Source organism: Vombatus ursinus, unplaced genomic scaffold, assembly GCF_900497805.2.
Source record: "Vombatus ursinus unplaced genomic scaffold, bare-nosed wombat genome assembly UNPS02015255.1, whole genome shotgun sequence".
Classification (NCBI taxonomy): Eukaryota; Metazoa; Chordata; class Mammalia; order Diprotodontia; family Vombatidae; genus Vombatus; species Vombatus ursinus.
Genome location: NW_020955033.1, coordinates 39,704,214 through 39,720,460, shown reverse-complemented (window position 1 = coordinate 39,720,460; position 16,247 = coordinate 39,704,214). Strand labels below are relative to the sequence as shown.

The window sequence follows — 16,247 nt, the reverse complement described above, 5'->3', positions numbered from 1 at the left end:
TGTGTGTGTGTGTGTGTGTGTGTGTGTGTGTGTGTGTGTGTGTGTGTGTGTGTGGATAAGGTCAAAGCTTCACTGTTGCTACTTGCTTCTGAACTTTTTCCACTGTAGAATACCATCTAGGGCCTAAGGTGGCTCCTGCCACCCCTGGGCACAGGTACCCTTTTCAGCCTGCCCTGGCTCTGTGACCTAGAACTGGGTAGTGAGAAAAAGAACTGTCGGGTTGCATCTATTCCCACACTTTGCACGAGGTTGCATGGTGCTCTACGACTTCCTCTCGCCATGGTGTACAGCCGCTGTCCACGCTGGAATGCTTGGTGCAGCCCGCTCCTGGCAGACCCTGTCACCAGTGTCTATAGATGTCTGTCTCCCTCTCCCAACCTGGGCTAAAACATTCCTCATTATGATTTCTTTCCTGGTTTTCTCAACAGGATCCAATCTGGTGCATTTTATAGATTTGTTTAGTAGAGTTTTGCTTTTGGGGGTTGGAGGGAACTGGCTTTGCTGCTGTGTGCTTTCCCACTATTTTGGCTCTACCTTCATCCAATTCTCTTGATGCCGACAACTGTCATCTCCACCATGGGACAAAAAGACTGTTGAGGGGATCAGTTTGACATATCAAATCACCCAAATCCTTCAGGGCTGAGCCACATGCGGCCAGCCAGAAGCAGCCAAGGAGGAAGATTCGTTTGTTTGTTTGTTTGTTTGTTTTTGGGGAGGAGGGTGCCACTAAGTTCAACCCCCTCATTTTACAGATGAGGAAACTGAAGCTGAGAGATATAAAATGACTTATTCAAGGCCACATGGACAATAAAGATCAGAGAAAGTTCTGGTTTTCTGACTCTAATTCCAGGATTCTCTTTTAATTTTATAACACTGCTTGTCAAGGTCATAAAGCTAGTAGCAACTATCCCTCCCATCTCTAGATCTATGTACCCTTAATCTGTTCTTACTCTCCATTAATAAATAAAAAGTAAAACAAAGAAAACTCAATGGCAACCTCTCCAGGAGTTCCTTTCATAAATCTTTAGTGGAATTGGAAAGAATAGAGAGATCAATGGATGTGGCATTAGAATGAGCCTCATATTGACTGGTTACTTGCTGTGTGATTATGAGCAAGTTGTTTAACATCTCTGAGCCCAAGTTTCTTCAACTATAAAAGGGAGTTAATAATAATTGGACAATCACAGACCAGTTGTGAGGAAAATACTTTGTAAACTATAGAGAGCTGTATAAATGTGAGTTGCTAGTCTTCTTGGGCCCCACATTTCCTGTATAAATGTGTTGTTCCTCTAATAACTTTCCAAAATGTCGTTTTGAATGGGCCCAAAAAATGTTATGTAGATCAAAATGAAACCCAAAATTAAACATTCTAAATTATCAATGATTAATTGTTAACTCAGAAATAATGTTAATGACATTAGGGCGGCAAAATGAAGATGCAGAAGGTACTAAGTTACTCCAAAACAGAAATAATAGCAAATAACAGGTCATATTTGCATATTATGAACTGCTATTTTTTTTTTTGTGGTACAGTCTCTATTCACAAAGCAAAAAAATATAAATGTGGCAGGAAATAATTATGAACATAAACCCTAAAAGACTGGAGGGAGATAACCTTCCAAAATATAGACCTAAGAGCATAATATAATTATACTCCAATTGGTAGCTCCTGGTTATTTTTTTATTTGAAGACAGGTACAGTGGGAGAGAGGGGGAAAGTTATCTGTACTCTTCAGAATTGTATGTCTTTTCCTAAAACCTGGAAAGACTCATACTGAAATCTTACCATCTTCAGGAACAGTGTAGTTCGCATACTCAGGGAAATAATCTTCAATTTTGGATTTCCCTGCCAAGACTTTTTCTGCCAGCATATCCTGTTTGTTTAAGAACAAGATGATAGAAATGGTCCGCAACCACCTGGAAAGGAGAAACAAGAAAAAAAAAATTGTTTGCCATCTGAATTTTTTATGTACTTTTAAGTGCTAAAAGCACTTTTTATTAAATGAATTCTAATGTGCAAATTCTTATACCCACCCACCCCCACTTCAATCCAATCACCTATTCAGCCAGTAAGCCATTAACAAAAATTTAAGTGAAGATATATTTTGTCAACACTTCATTTTCAAATTCCTATCTAATTCTTGTCCACATTGATGGGATATGGGAAGGGAGGAAAATGTGATCAAGCTGATTGGTGTTAAAGCTAAAACTTAAAATTTACTTATGAAATGAAAACAGAATGTTTTTGTGGATCAATTAAGATTTAGAAGAATCAGAAAAGCCAACTCTGGAATTCAAAGAGTTAACCAAATGCATGACTCATTAGCTAGTCACAAAGCTTAATTCATGACTTGCTCAGCTCCTCCTCTTCCTCCCCCACATATCTCTTCTGCACCCCCACAGAGAGCCTGTCATTAAACAGGTCTAATTCAAATCAATCTATTTAATGTGCAAAAATGGGTTGGTTCTGGTACAGTAAAGGGGAACTATGGAAAAGTATTATTTTCCTCCATTTTCTAAAAGATGGGAACTGGAAGTTGGTGTATCATAGGGATTAGCTACATAAATCAGCATAGGCCTTTAGAGAGTATAAAATCTCAAAGGAATGAAGCATGTTAGCTCAGGATTGAACAGAAATTAAAACAATGAACTGTAGAGCATATATGTATTTTTTTCTGTTATGTTCTATATTCTTTTCCATTAGGTGTCTTAGTTTCCACAATATTGAGAAAGTTTGGTAAAAGTGGGTGGTGGTGGTAGTGGAATTGTTTGCAGATTATTGGAATCTACATATTTATGAGTACAACTAAGTCCTCATCTGGTTTCTTCTTGTCCTTGGTAGAGTCTTCATTAAACATCTTGGACAAGACCTACTTTTTGTTCTAGATTATAGAAAGAGGGGGAAGAGGACAAGGCAGGATTTTCTTTTTAGTGTCAATATATATGCCACATGGTCACATAACTTAGTATTTCAAATTCAACTCAATAAAGATTAGTTTAGTACCTACTACCTGCAGAGCACTGTGCTACGCAGTGAGGAACACATAAAGGTGAGTAAGCCACAATCCCTATATGAAGCTTATACTTTAGTACTGGAGAGAAGACACATATACAAAACTTATCTAATGCAACCATAAATCTGAAAAAGATTTTCTGACAATAAGAAATTGTGAAGTAGTCAGAAAATTCAGCTTTCAAAATAAGAAATACAAATTATTAATATTTAGTTAGAATTGTATACTTTCTGGTAATTAGAGAATTGCAAATTAAAATAAAGCTGAGATTATAATTTAGGTCAACTAAATTGGTAAAATATAGTTAAAATGACAACATTTAATATTGTTTCTATTGCTAGTAGGATTTTGAAGTAGTACAATTTTTTTTGGGGAAACATTATGGCACCATTCAGTAAGAACTACAAAACTGGTCATACAAAACTGGTCCTAACTCAGTTATCCCACTATTAGAACTAAGTCTAAAGAATGTTACTGATAGGGAGAAAAAAAACCCTAGCTATAAAAAAAAAAACTTGTTGTAAGTTTACTTGTAATAGCAAAAACCTATAAATAATCCATCTGTGTAATGATTGAACAAATTTGTGATATATGTACACATTTACACACACACACATTTACACACACACACACACACAATACTGTACCATAAGAAATGTGAGAGATGCAGTTAGGCATCCTGTCCTGGACACTGAGCTTGTCCCAGAGGAGGGAGAATTAAGTTCAAGTCCTATTACTAATATTCTGACTGCATGACCTTTAAGCAAATCAATTAGCCTCACAATGTCCCAGGCAACTCTCAAAGATTCTAAATAGAAGAACAGTTATTTATCTACATTGGTAGGAGATTTCCTCACCTAGAGATCTTTACACTAATAATCTAGGTCTGAACCTTCCTTCTAAGACATGATAAATATGAAGAAAGCAGAAAAATAAGAGAAAACTCATGAAATGATAGAGTGAAGAAAGCAGAATCAGAAAAAATCATACGTGTTATAACTACGTTAAAAAACAACACTAATAATAATTTAGCAACACTATCCAAAAGATAGATAGAAAAAAGTTGAGGATAGAAGCAAACAGGATGCTGTTATCTTGTCACACTATTTCCCTTCACGTGCTCTAAGCTCTGACCAGACTGAGCTAACTGCTGTTCCCTTGACTTGACATTCCATCTCTTTCCTGCCTCTCTGCATCTGCGCAACCTGTCCCCCATGTCTGGAACGTACTGCGTACCCAACTCCACTTCTCAAAATACCAAATTCTCCTTTAAGGTTCATCTCAGGTCGCATGTTCTCCATGAAGTCTTCCTTAATTTCCTGAGTGTTAATATTCTTTTCCTTCTCAAACTACCCTGTATTACATTTGTGTACATAATATATTCCCCCTAGAGGAATGTAAGCACCTCAGTATTCATGGGCAGGAGTGTTTTGTTTTTGTCTTTGTATCCAAGAATATAGTGGGTATTTAATAAAAATGTCTTGAATTCAATATACACAATAAAGCTATAAATAAGGTAACATTTCACATATGTATATTTGAATATTTTTTGTTGAATACAAAAGAAAATAAAGAAGCTACTAACTACTTTCACTATTTAAGGATCTGACATTTTCTCTTCACTTACCAGGCCCTCTTTCTAAACTCATGGCAAAAAGAAAAGATTGAAAAGAATCAAATTATCCCCAGATGAGGATACATTGCAGACTGTGATAAATGCTATAGGAAAGAGACATGAAAAAAAAACCCAATGGGAACAAAAGAAAGGAAACATTCATATATCATATTCAGACTGGTGCTTGGTACATATTAAGCACTAAAGAAAACAGGTTTTGAACCATGAAAAATTTGTGTATTTTCAAAGCAGAAATTGACATTTCTTCATATCCTTACTTTTGGTATTTTTTTTTTTTTACCAGGGACAGTGTACCCAGTTTAGGTGTGTAAAGATATTTTGGCAGACTAAAATTGACTTTGAATGATTATGCTCTTCTGTCCACCCCAAAATTACATTAATTAATAAACTTCCAAGGTTCTAACTAGCATTTATAATAAGCTCTATTCATGAGCACTGTAGTAAAGCTGATTTTATTTTTTAATTTTTTTATTAATTTATTTTGATTTATCAACAATCACTTCCGTAAGCTTTTGAGTTTAAAATTTTTCTCCCCCTCCTTTTCTGCCTCCCTCCCCCTGATAGCATGCAATCTGATATAGGATTTTATTTTTTACCTATTATTCCAGATACTTTTGAAAAGGTCCAGGGATTCTCGCAGCCTGTTCGTGTTATTGTCTTCCCTGATCACCATGTTGTAGCTACTGCAGGCTGCGACATAGATTATAGCAGTGACATCTTTGTGAGAGACAAGAGAAAAGGAGATGCACTTCAGTGAAAGAGCAGGTCTTTGCTGTAGTACACCAGGCAAACAACACTTCAAATGAATTTTGAACTCAATAGCTATCGGATCTGGGCAAGCAACAACAAATAACAACAACAACAAGAGCAACTGTGTTTTACAGCTACAAAAACATTTTACATATATTGCATTACTTTATCAAACATATGAGGTAGATAGTGCAAATATAAATTTTCCCCATCTTGCATATGTAGAAACCAAGGCTTAGAGGGATTATGACTTGTCCAATATCACAGAGCTAGGTAAGTGGTACAGCTAGGATTTGAAATCACATTTACTGACTCCAAATGCAGTGTATCTCCCATTAAACTCAGCTTCTGTCGATGACTTTAATATGATTGGATTGCTTCTTTAATGCGGAAGAGAATTTGGGGCTGTAAATTCACTTATGTACCAGAAATGTATGAAAGGTAGAGGCACATAGAAGCTAAGCAATAATGGAAGTATAAAAAAGTGAGAATATATCACACAAAAATGTACAAAAGTAGGAAATATTATGAGAAGTACATGTAATGTTTTAAAGCAAACATATTAAAAATTACCATTAAAGCACTGGATCCATTTTCTTCTTTCATCTCTCTGACCACCTACATCAAACATACTGTTGAAGAGCAAACGGAAGTTAACTTACATTGGTAAATTTGGTTCATTGCTGTAAAGAATTGAAGCTTATGCTTTAGTTTAAATGTAAACAAAATTTTTACCCATCTTAAATCACTTCTGCTGAGTACCAAAGATTGGCATGTTGGTGATACCTTTTACCATGACTGGAATTACTACTCACTGTACCACATATCTTTGCTTCTTAAGTACCCTGCTCTCCACCACCTGTAAATGTGCTTTTTAATCCTTGCTATCATGTGCCACTCACTATTCCTGTATCTTTAATTCTTTCTTCATTTTAGATTTTACTCCTCTAACATTTTGCTTCAGACTTGTTATCTTATGGGACCAATGGCTCATTTATCACATACTTCATATCATCACTGAGTCCTTGATCAATTCCCATCTCTCTGTGATATCATTATCTTCTGTGAGGATGCTAAGGCACATTTACCAAACCTATCTTGTAGCTTCCTACCACTGCAATTGCTATGTTGTATTTTATTTCATCAAGAGTGAGGAGAAAGACAAGTCAAGATGGTGGAGGAGCAAGAACTATAGCTGAGCTTTCCCCTGCAACTATTCCACAAAAATCTAGAAATGTACTAGATCAAGTCTTGATTAGGAAATTCAAGGAAGGAAAAAACCACAGTGTATTATTTTTCTGGCCAGGCTTGGCACATGGAGACAGAGATATCTATAAACACTGGGGAAAGGGCTTAGCCAGGAATGGCCATGAGGAGCATTCTAACACAGGCAAATAAGGCCTTGCCCATAATTATATACCAGGGCAAGAAGAGGTCCTAGACCTGGAATAGAAAGGCTTAACTTTGTGCAGAGGGCGGGAACAGGTGTCAATTGTCAGTCCTGTTCTTTATCATCTAATGCTAGATCACACATTTAGTGTGGACAGAGTAGGGGATCTGTTCCTCGAAGTGGCAGTACAGGGCAAGGAGAGGTCATAGGCCTGAGGTTGTATACTGAGTGCAAAGTAAATACAAAAATAATCAGTGGATGTTTGACTCTGACACTGGCCCTAACATAAAGTCTCAAATCAGGATGTAAGGCTGGAAGAATGACCATACAAAAATAATCCTATCAAAAATAGCTATGAAAGTGATAGAGATGCTCAATGCAAACTCAAATGAAGAGAATAACATGAAAATATATACAAATATATACCAAGCCTCAAAAAAAAAACACAGCTGTGGTACAAATTAAATTAAAATTCATAGAAAAATGAAAAGTTAAAAAAAGTGAAAATGATTTTATAAATGAAATGAGAGAACTAGGAAAAAACAATTAAAAATGAGAAAACTAGGAGAAAAATTGGAAAAGAAGTGAGAAGTATGGAAGGAAGAATTGGAAAGAGAATTAACAGCTTGCCACAAGAAGTTAAGTTTAAAACCTTATTCAAATAAGACTCTTTGAAAATAAGAATGGACTAAACAGAAGTTAATAACTACAAGAAACAACACAAAATATTAAAGCAAAATCAAAACACTGAAAACAAATTAAAGTGTTAGGTAGCTCATATAAAAAAGAACTGAGCTGGAAAAAAGATTAAGGAGAGACAGTATAAGAATTATTGGACTTATGATGTAACCTACTGTTTATCTCCTGATAGGGAGATGATGGATTTGGTGTGCAAACTGAGACATATTTTTTTTAACACAGGCAATATAGGAATTTATTTTGTTTGATTATGCACATTTGCTTCAAGGGCTTTGTTTTTTTTTTTTCAGTGGGAAGAGGTGAGATGGAAAGTTAGATTTCATCAACTGAAAAAATAAAATTAACTTTAAAAAAGAGGGTATAGGTTGAATACAGTTAAAATTGCAAAAGAACAGATTAACCGGAAAAAAAATCTTTACAGAAAGTTTCTTTAATAAAGGTCTCATTTCCTTAATAAGGTAAAAGATTTATATAATCTGAAAAGAAATCAGGGTATTAAAAAGTTACATTTCCAAGATATAGAAGGAACTCATTCAAAAGTGTACAAATAAGAGCTATTCCCCAAAAGGTAAATGTCTTCAAGGCATTTTTCCCCCCACAGGAAGAAATTCAAGCTTTCAATAATCATTTGAAAAAAATCTTCAAATGCTCAATAGTTAGAGAAATGAAATTAAAGCAACTCTGAGATTTCACCTTATACCCTTCAGATGGACAAAGTTGACAAAGAAGGAAAATCACAAATATTGGAGGGGCTGTGAAACCAGGGACATTAATGGTATTCTTGGTAACCCTAAACTGTGCATACTCCTGTGAAATAGCAAAATCATTACTAGGCTTATATGCCAAAGAGATCAAAGAAAGAAAAAAAAGTACCTATATGTACAAAAATATTAATAGCAGCTCTTTTGTAGTGACAAAGAACTAGAAACTAAGGGGAGGTCATCAATTGGGGAATGGGTGAACAAATTGTATTATATGAATACAATGGAACATTATATGCCATAAAAATTGATAGAAGGGATGGTTTCAGATGGAAGACTTATATGAACTGACACAGACTGAAATGAGCAGAACTAGGAGAACAATTTATACAATAATGGCAACATAGAAAAGATAAAAATAAACTGCGAAAGACTTAAGAACTCTGATCAATGTAATTACCCATCACAATTCTAAAAGACTGATGATAAATAGTATTCACCTCCTGACAGAAAAGTGATGGATTCAACATGCAGAATGAGATATACGTTTTTGCATGGCCAATGTGGAAATTAATTTTGCTTGATTATGCACATTTTTTTTTTACAAAAGTTTTGTTTTGTTTTGTTTTTCCAGTGGAGGTAGGATGGGAAGAGAGAATAAATGTTGTTAAAATGGAAAAAAAATATTTTAAAAAAGAAAGAAAAAAGTAACTATTGGAAAAACAAAAAAAAATGAGGAGGGAACTGAAATCTTAATGCTAGAATGTTTTAACTTTTTTTTTAATTATAAGCATGACAACAAGGAAATAGTGTTCATAGAATATTCCCTTTTCAGCTTCCCCATTTCTATTCATGGTACTGCCATTCTGCTACCATCCTGAATATGGATTTGATTTTTCCTTCTCCTTCATTGACCATACCTTATTTGTCCCCAAGTCCTGCCATTTCTTCCTTCAAAACATCTTTTGAATTCACCACCCCGCTTCCGCCATCCCCACTGTCAGTATTCTAGTCTACGGCCTTATCATGTTACACCTAGATCACTGACTGACATAGACTTAGTTGGCCTGCTCACCTCTAGTCTCTGTTTCCCTCCCTCCCCCTCGCCTCCTTTCCTTTCTATCAAGCCAATATTTTAAAAACACCGCTTCTTCTTCTTCTTCTTTTTTTTTTTTTGGATGCCACTTTATGATATGATAATAGATTAGAGGTGGAAGAGGCCTTAGAGGTCATCTTTAGACCAACTCCTTAATTTTATAAATAAGAGAACTGAGGCACAGAGAGATTAAGTGACTTTTCAAAGGCCACACAGATGTTAAGTTCTTTATTATTTGTCCTTATTTTTAACCACTTCCTGGTCCTTATTTTATAGTCAATGGGAGTAATCTGAGGTTTCCCACACTCATGCCATGATCATTTGTTACTCCATACCTTTAGTAATGCTATTCTCCTCTTTTGGAACACTTTTTTTTCTTTTTATAAATCCTACTCATATTTTCAAGGCCCAGTCCAGTTTCTCCTCCTCTATGAAGCTTTCTTTGACTACTCTATTCATACTGATTTCTCCTCCTTTGGTGAACTTGTATTACACTTATATTCAACAGCATATAGATTAGCCTCTAAAATTAATATTTTACAGATTTAAGGGGGTGGGAGGGCATAGAGAAAAAAAGAATTTATAGTAGACTAAAAAAAATAAAGCATTTCTTTCTCTAAATGATATCTGTTTCATATGGATACTAGTTAGTTCAAATAGAAAGTCCCTTGAGAAACTATCAGGAAGACAGTCAATGAAGAAGCATTTATTAAGCTTTTACTTTGTGCTAGACCCTGTGATCAGTGCTGGGGGATACAAAGAAAAAAAAAGACAAAAAGACAGTCCCTGGCCTCAAGAAAGTGAGATTTAAATGGTGCAGACTACACGGAAATAACTAGATAAACACAAGATATATACAGAGTAGAGGGAAGGTAATTTCAGAAGGGGAAGCACAAGTCATTGGGGGATCAGAAAAGCTTTCTGCAGAAGGTGAAATTTAGGGTGATTCTTGAAACAAAGAGGTGGAGGGGTGAGGAGGGAGAGCATTCCAGAGATGGGGAGAAAGCCAATGCAAAAGCCTAGAGATGGAAGATAGAATGTTGTGTGGGGGAAACAAGTAAGCTAATGCAGATGGATAGAAAACCATGTGGAAAGGAGTAAAGTATAAGAAGACTGGAAGGGACCAAATTGCAAAGAGCTTAAAATGCCAAAGAAAGGACTTTATTATATTTTATCCTGAACATAGGGTCAGGAGTGTCACTTGAATTTTCAGAGCAGGGGCAGGGAAGGGTGACATGGTCAGAGGGTATATTAGGAAAATCATTTTGGTAGCTGAATAGAATATGAATTCAAGTGAGGAGACCCTTGAGGCAGAGAGACCAATTAGCAGGCTATTGAAATAGTCTAGATGAGAGGTGATAAAGGCCTGAACTAAGGTAGTGGTTGAGCTAAGGTGGAGGGAAGGGGACATTTAAGAAAGATGTGAAGACAGAAGCGACAAGATGTGGTAATGGACTGGATGAGTGGGGTGAATGAGAAGTGAGGATCTGAAGATTACATTGAGGCTTAGAGCCTGAGTGACTACGAGGATGATAATACCTTGACAATAACAGGGAAACGTCAAAGAAGGGAAAGGTTTTTTTTCTGCCCGAATGGGGAAGATAAGTTCTGATTTAGGTGTATTGAATTTGATAAGGTAGGCGATATAAAACTACAGCTCAGAAGAGAGATCAAAGCATGTTACCTCTGAGAATCAACTACATAAAGATGCTAATTTAACCCATAGCGCCCAATGAGATCATCAAGTGTGATAGTATAGAAAGGGAAAAAAGAAAAGGACCTAGGACAGAGTCTTAGTGGACACCTATGGAACATACATAAGCAAAAAATATGGCTGAGTGCTACGTTCTGAGAAGCAGACTCAAATTTCCAAATGAATTCCAAGAATCTAAAAGATTATTGTGAGTTAGAGTTACTTAGTTTCTTGTAGATGTAGGACTTCAGGTGAGCCTCAAAGGATGGCTAGGATTTTCACTAATGGAGTGTATTTGAGATGACAGGATAGCATAAACAAAATCTATGCTCACAGAAATGAGCATAGCATATTATAGGGACAATAATATGGAACCTAATTGGAGCATAGGGTTAGTAGAAGACAAGTTGGAGAAGAAAGATGAAGCCAGTTGGTGGCTGCGAGAAATCTGACCTAAATTCAACAAGACAGCCACTGAAGGCTCCACAAGTAGGCGTGTTAGGGAAGTTTGGTATCACTCTATATGAATTTTCACTCAATAGTAGGATTAGTATAAGTTTAATGTGCTTTTCTACTAAAATGTTGATGGTATTTTGGTATTTCTACTTCTGTTTTCAATTAAATGACAAAAAAAAATCAATATTCTAGATCCTTAAAAAAACACTACAAATACCCAAATAATTATAGCAGCATCAGCCTAATCATCTGTTTTCGTGTCATTTGACAGGAGCTGAATATTAAGTTCTTTCAAGCTCAATCAAAGAGGGCCCGTATTTTCTCAAACTATAGAACAGTCCCTATAGCACTACAATAATAACTGGCATTTAAAATTAATCACACTACAAACAGGGAAGTTGAAAATATATGATAGCAAAAAGTTGTCTTCTTTACAAGATGATCCCAGCACCAGTACATAATTAGAAACAATATACTTACTGAAAATTTACTTTATCTACTTGAAATCGTGTTTCGAAAATTCCTGATGTCAAAACTCTGCATCTGAGTAGATCCTAGAAATATGAAAACATAAATGTACCAAGTGACATGATTTTTGCTGTCAAAATTAATACCCTAAGAGGAATTATAATGGTGACCTTATGTCAGTATCTTTTTGTAAAGAATTTTGAAAGCTTGGTCTTTTATGAGAGCATTCTATGGGGTATTATGCACCCAGTGGACACCTAAATTAATGAGTTTTCTTCACAGAAAAAGCTCCTTTTCTCTCATATAGAAGCTCTAATTGTGTTAGCACAAGTGGAGAGAGGCTTCACCTTAAGCTTCAGGAAAAATTAGAACATAAACCATAAGAAGCTCAATTCCACATCTGTAGATGACATAGAATCCTGGAGCAGATGGCAATTGATTATGGTCTTGTGGTCTGGCTTTCTTCACACTTCTATTCTACTTGAGTGAAAGGCTAGTATGGTCAAATTACCAGTCACTTTAAATTAAGGAATCAATCATCAATGAAAAAACTATATCATTTTACACAGTTGACCTATTAAATATATTATTATCACCATACTATTGTCATAGTATTATTTTCTTCTTCCTAGGAACTGAGTTTTCTATCTATTCTATTGAACTAATCTATTAAGGTGCTATTGAAGCACTCAACACTTTAAGAGCATTATTTTATTTATTCATTTATTTGTGTGCACATGTATATGCGTGTCTATATATGCATGCATGGTCTGGGGCAGCTCTGGGGAATAGGTTTAAGCACTAAGAATAATAACAAAAATAATAATGATAACTTATATTTGGATACATTTTCTCCTTTCTCATTTCAGAGTATTTTCTATACATTGTTCATTTGATTTAGCTACCTTGTAGAGTCCTCCCTAGATATTTGAGTTCAGCTCAAGAATGTCAGAGGCCTTTGGTTGAGTTCTAGATTCACACAAGAGAGATACTGGGAAGCATAAACTGACTTTCCTGGAAAGAGATGGGGACACATAGACTTTTCTGGGTGACAACTGGAACAAAATTAGTTGGTTGCAGAGAGGAACCCCTTGAAGTGGCTGTGTACTACATAAACATGTCCTTGTTGCACCCAGGACACTGAATATAGTCCAGGGGTTCCCTGACTCTATGATGATGTCTCATGGTTCCAGGATACATGCCAGGGACCAGGAGATATTCCCCTATCACTTTACAAAAACAGTAGTAGGTTCTGGTACTACTCAGGACCAGTGGAGAAACACTGAATTAACACCACAATCCCATAAATAAATGACTGTTTAAAGTATACTTAGGACCCTGGCAAAAGACAAGACATTAAATAAATAAAGAACAAAATTTATATTGTTTGGTAAAATAAAGGTTTGTCTTTTCTGCTCATAACTGTAACAGGAATGAGAGTTACCAGTGGTACTATTTCTATTTTTGCTGATGAAAATTATTTTGATTCCGGCAATTTTATTGAATTAAGAAGAGGTTACTATGTGTTTATATTCCTTCTGCAGCACCATTTGGCTCCTTTCTTAGGGATGACATAATCAGTAGTTACATTTAGAAAATTACCAATATTCATCTGTTTTAAAAGCTGTTTCCTTTTATTCCAGAAGGAGGGAGAAAAAGAACATTTTCTTTGCCTTCCTGTAGACACACATAGTTAAACATTTTGCATATTTCTCTGTGAATATACACTGTTTATACTATTTAAAATACATGCACAAATACACATACTAACTTGCCCTAAAAATGAAAATAAAAACAGAAATAAAAACTTAATATCCCAACCAGATTATCAGGAGAAATAGCAAATTCTGAGTTAGAGCTTTAGTGAAAGCATTATTATTTAGAAGCACTTATAGTCAAATAATAGAGCACTACTACTTAGTATAAACATTTATAAAAGTATGTGAAACTGTCTTATTTTGTATTTTATGAAATTAATGATTAAATTTGTTTGTCAGAGATGCAAGTCACCTGGAAGGTTTGCAAAAGAAAGAAAGCTCCCACATAAAGAGATTAAATTCTCTCCCAATAAAAGATTTATTATGTTTCCCCATGTAATTTCTATGGAAAGCCAAGAGAATCTTTGACTAAAGAGGAATGTTATATAATTCAGTTGGATGTCAGCTTAGGAATTTTCAACCTGTTGCTTGGAAGCATCAGAATGCTTGGTAACATAAGAAAATTCAAGGCTTGAATCATTTAAATGACATTTGGGATTGCTGAGAGAATAGCTCCCAGGAAATACTAATATTGGTACTTCTACTTTTGCATTTGATAAAAATCATGTTCTTTGCTTTTATTAAAGTAATTTGTTTTGGTGAAAAAGTTAACATATGACACAGAATTTAAAGAATATTAGACTTTAAAAGTTGAGCCTCTTTGAGTTTGCTTAACTTTAAAGAAACGAGAGGTTGGACTAGATGACGTCGGGTACCCCTTCTAGCTTAATGATTCTATGATCTTTTTTTTTTTTTTTTTTTGGTGAGGTAATTGGGGTTAAGTAACTTGCCCAGAGTCACACAGCTAGTAAGTGTTATGTGTCTGAGGCTGGATTTGCACTCAGGTCCTCCTGGCTCCAGGGCTGCACCTAGCTACCCCTTGATCTTGTTTTAGAAATTAAAAAACAATACTTAACAGTTTATGAGGTTGGCAGGTATGAAACCTAATAAAAACAAGAGGAAAATAACAGTTTTCAAAAATAATTTGTTTTTAGCACAAGAGCAATTCTCAAGTTTCTGCCTGGGAAATATTTCTGAAAATACAATAAAACAATATTTAGCATTTGTGTACTGCTTTAACTTTTTAAGATAGGTTCACTGATATTTTCTTATTTTATAACAGCCCTATAACACAGATAGGCCAGTTATTCTTACTCTTATTTCACAGATGAGAAAAATAAGGTACAGTCAATGATGCTATTCACATAATGAATTAGAAGCCTAGGTTTCTTGACCAGTAGCCCAGTGTTCTATCCACAAGTCCATATGTCACTTCAAGTAGTATTTTAAAGAAAAAAAAGCCACCTTGTAAATATTCAAATGGCTTGGGTAGGTGAGCATGATAGATTTTCAAGAATCATCATAACTATTTTATTGTCATCATCCCTAGTCTTTCTAATGGTTTCTGCATGAAACTGGAAGTTGCCATGGTTTTGAAAACAGATGGTAACATGCTCTCAACTCCACTTACCTGGTCTGTGGGTGTATAGTCAATCAAACTGACGCTGTCAATTCTTTCTAGAAAGCTGAAACAAAAACCAACAAACATTGAGAAAAAGGAATACCTTGTTATTTTTTCTTAAAGATTGTTGTATAGATTAATCAAGTCATTTTAAAAGTGTATGATCGAAACAAAATCTAAGAATCATCATGGTTATCTGGAGGTTAGCAAAAAAGGCCTGGGGAAATTTCACTTATTTATTTATAAAATAATAAATACTATTAACAATCATAATATATCTACAAACCACTTTAAAGTTTACCAAAGTTCTTTACATATATTTTATCATTTGATACAGAAATCCTGTGAGGTAGGTGTTATTACTACATCGATTTCACAGATGAGGAAAGCTACAGAGGTGAAGTAATTCTCTAGGGTCAAAGAATTAGTCAGTCAATAAACATCTATTAAGAGCCCACCACATGCTGGGCACTGAACTAAGCTCTGGGCATACAAAGACTAAAGATAGTCTGCTCTGAAGGAGCTCACATTCTAATGGGGGAGATAACAAGCAAACAAGCATGTACAAATTAACTACAGGATGAACTGGAAATAATCAAGAGAGGGATGGCACTAGAATCAAGAGGAATCAGGAAAGGCTTCCTGCAGAAAGTGAGATTTTAGATGGGAATTACTGCAAGAGAGGTCAGGTAGTGGTAATGGGGAAGGAGGGAGAGTATTCCAGGCATGGGGGACTGCCAGTGAAAATGTCTAGAATTGGAAGTTGGAGAATCTCATTCAAGGTACAGCAAGGAGGCCAGTAACATTACATTGCAGAATATGTGTGTGTAGGGGTTTGGGGGAGGAGAGTTCGGAGAAGAATTCAAAGAATTCAAAGTGGCCATGTGATGCATGCCAGTGGATTTTTTATGTAACCTTTGTCTCAAAAGGCCATTTGCATAGGAATGTCCTTATTGGTTAGCTTCTCAAAGACTTTCTGCTTCAGACATTTACTGGCTGTGTGACCCTGGGCAAGTCACTTTATTTATCTCTGTTTCAGTTTCTTGTGGAGTAAGAATAATACCTACCTTTTAAGGAAGATAAAATGAAATAATATTTTAAAGTGCTTTATAATCCTTAAAGTGC

At 35.4% G+C, this 16,247-nt stretch overlaps 1 protein-coding gene across 2 annotated transcripts in view; it reads right to left on the bottom strand.

Moving 5' to 3' along the window:
• The window catches only part of LOC114031799 (guanine nucleotide-binding protein G(olf) subunit alpha), a 375,339-nt gene that overhangs the window by 11,255 nt on the left and 347,837 nt on the right, over positions 1 to 16,247 (bottom strand). For both annotated transcript variants that reach the window (XM_027846936.1, XM_027846935.1), the window contains exons 6-10: positions 15,132 to 15,186; positions 11,916 to 11,989; positions 5,974 to 6,032; positions 5,247 to 5,367; positions 1,787 to 1,917 (exon numbers count right to left, since the gene is read on the bottom strand). In XM_027846936.1, coding sequence (XP_027702737.1) covers positions 1,787 to 1,917; positions 5,247 to 5,367; positions 5,974 to 6,032; positions 11,916 to 11,989; positions 15,132 to 15,186 — 440 coding nt within the window. The remainder of the gene's footprint in view (positions 1 to 1,786; positions 1,918 to 5,246; positions 5,368 to 5,973; positions 6,033 to 11,915; positions 11,990 to 15,131; positions 15,187 to 16,247) is intronic.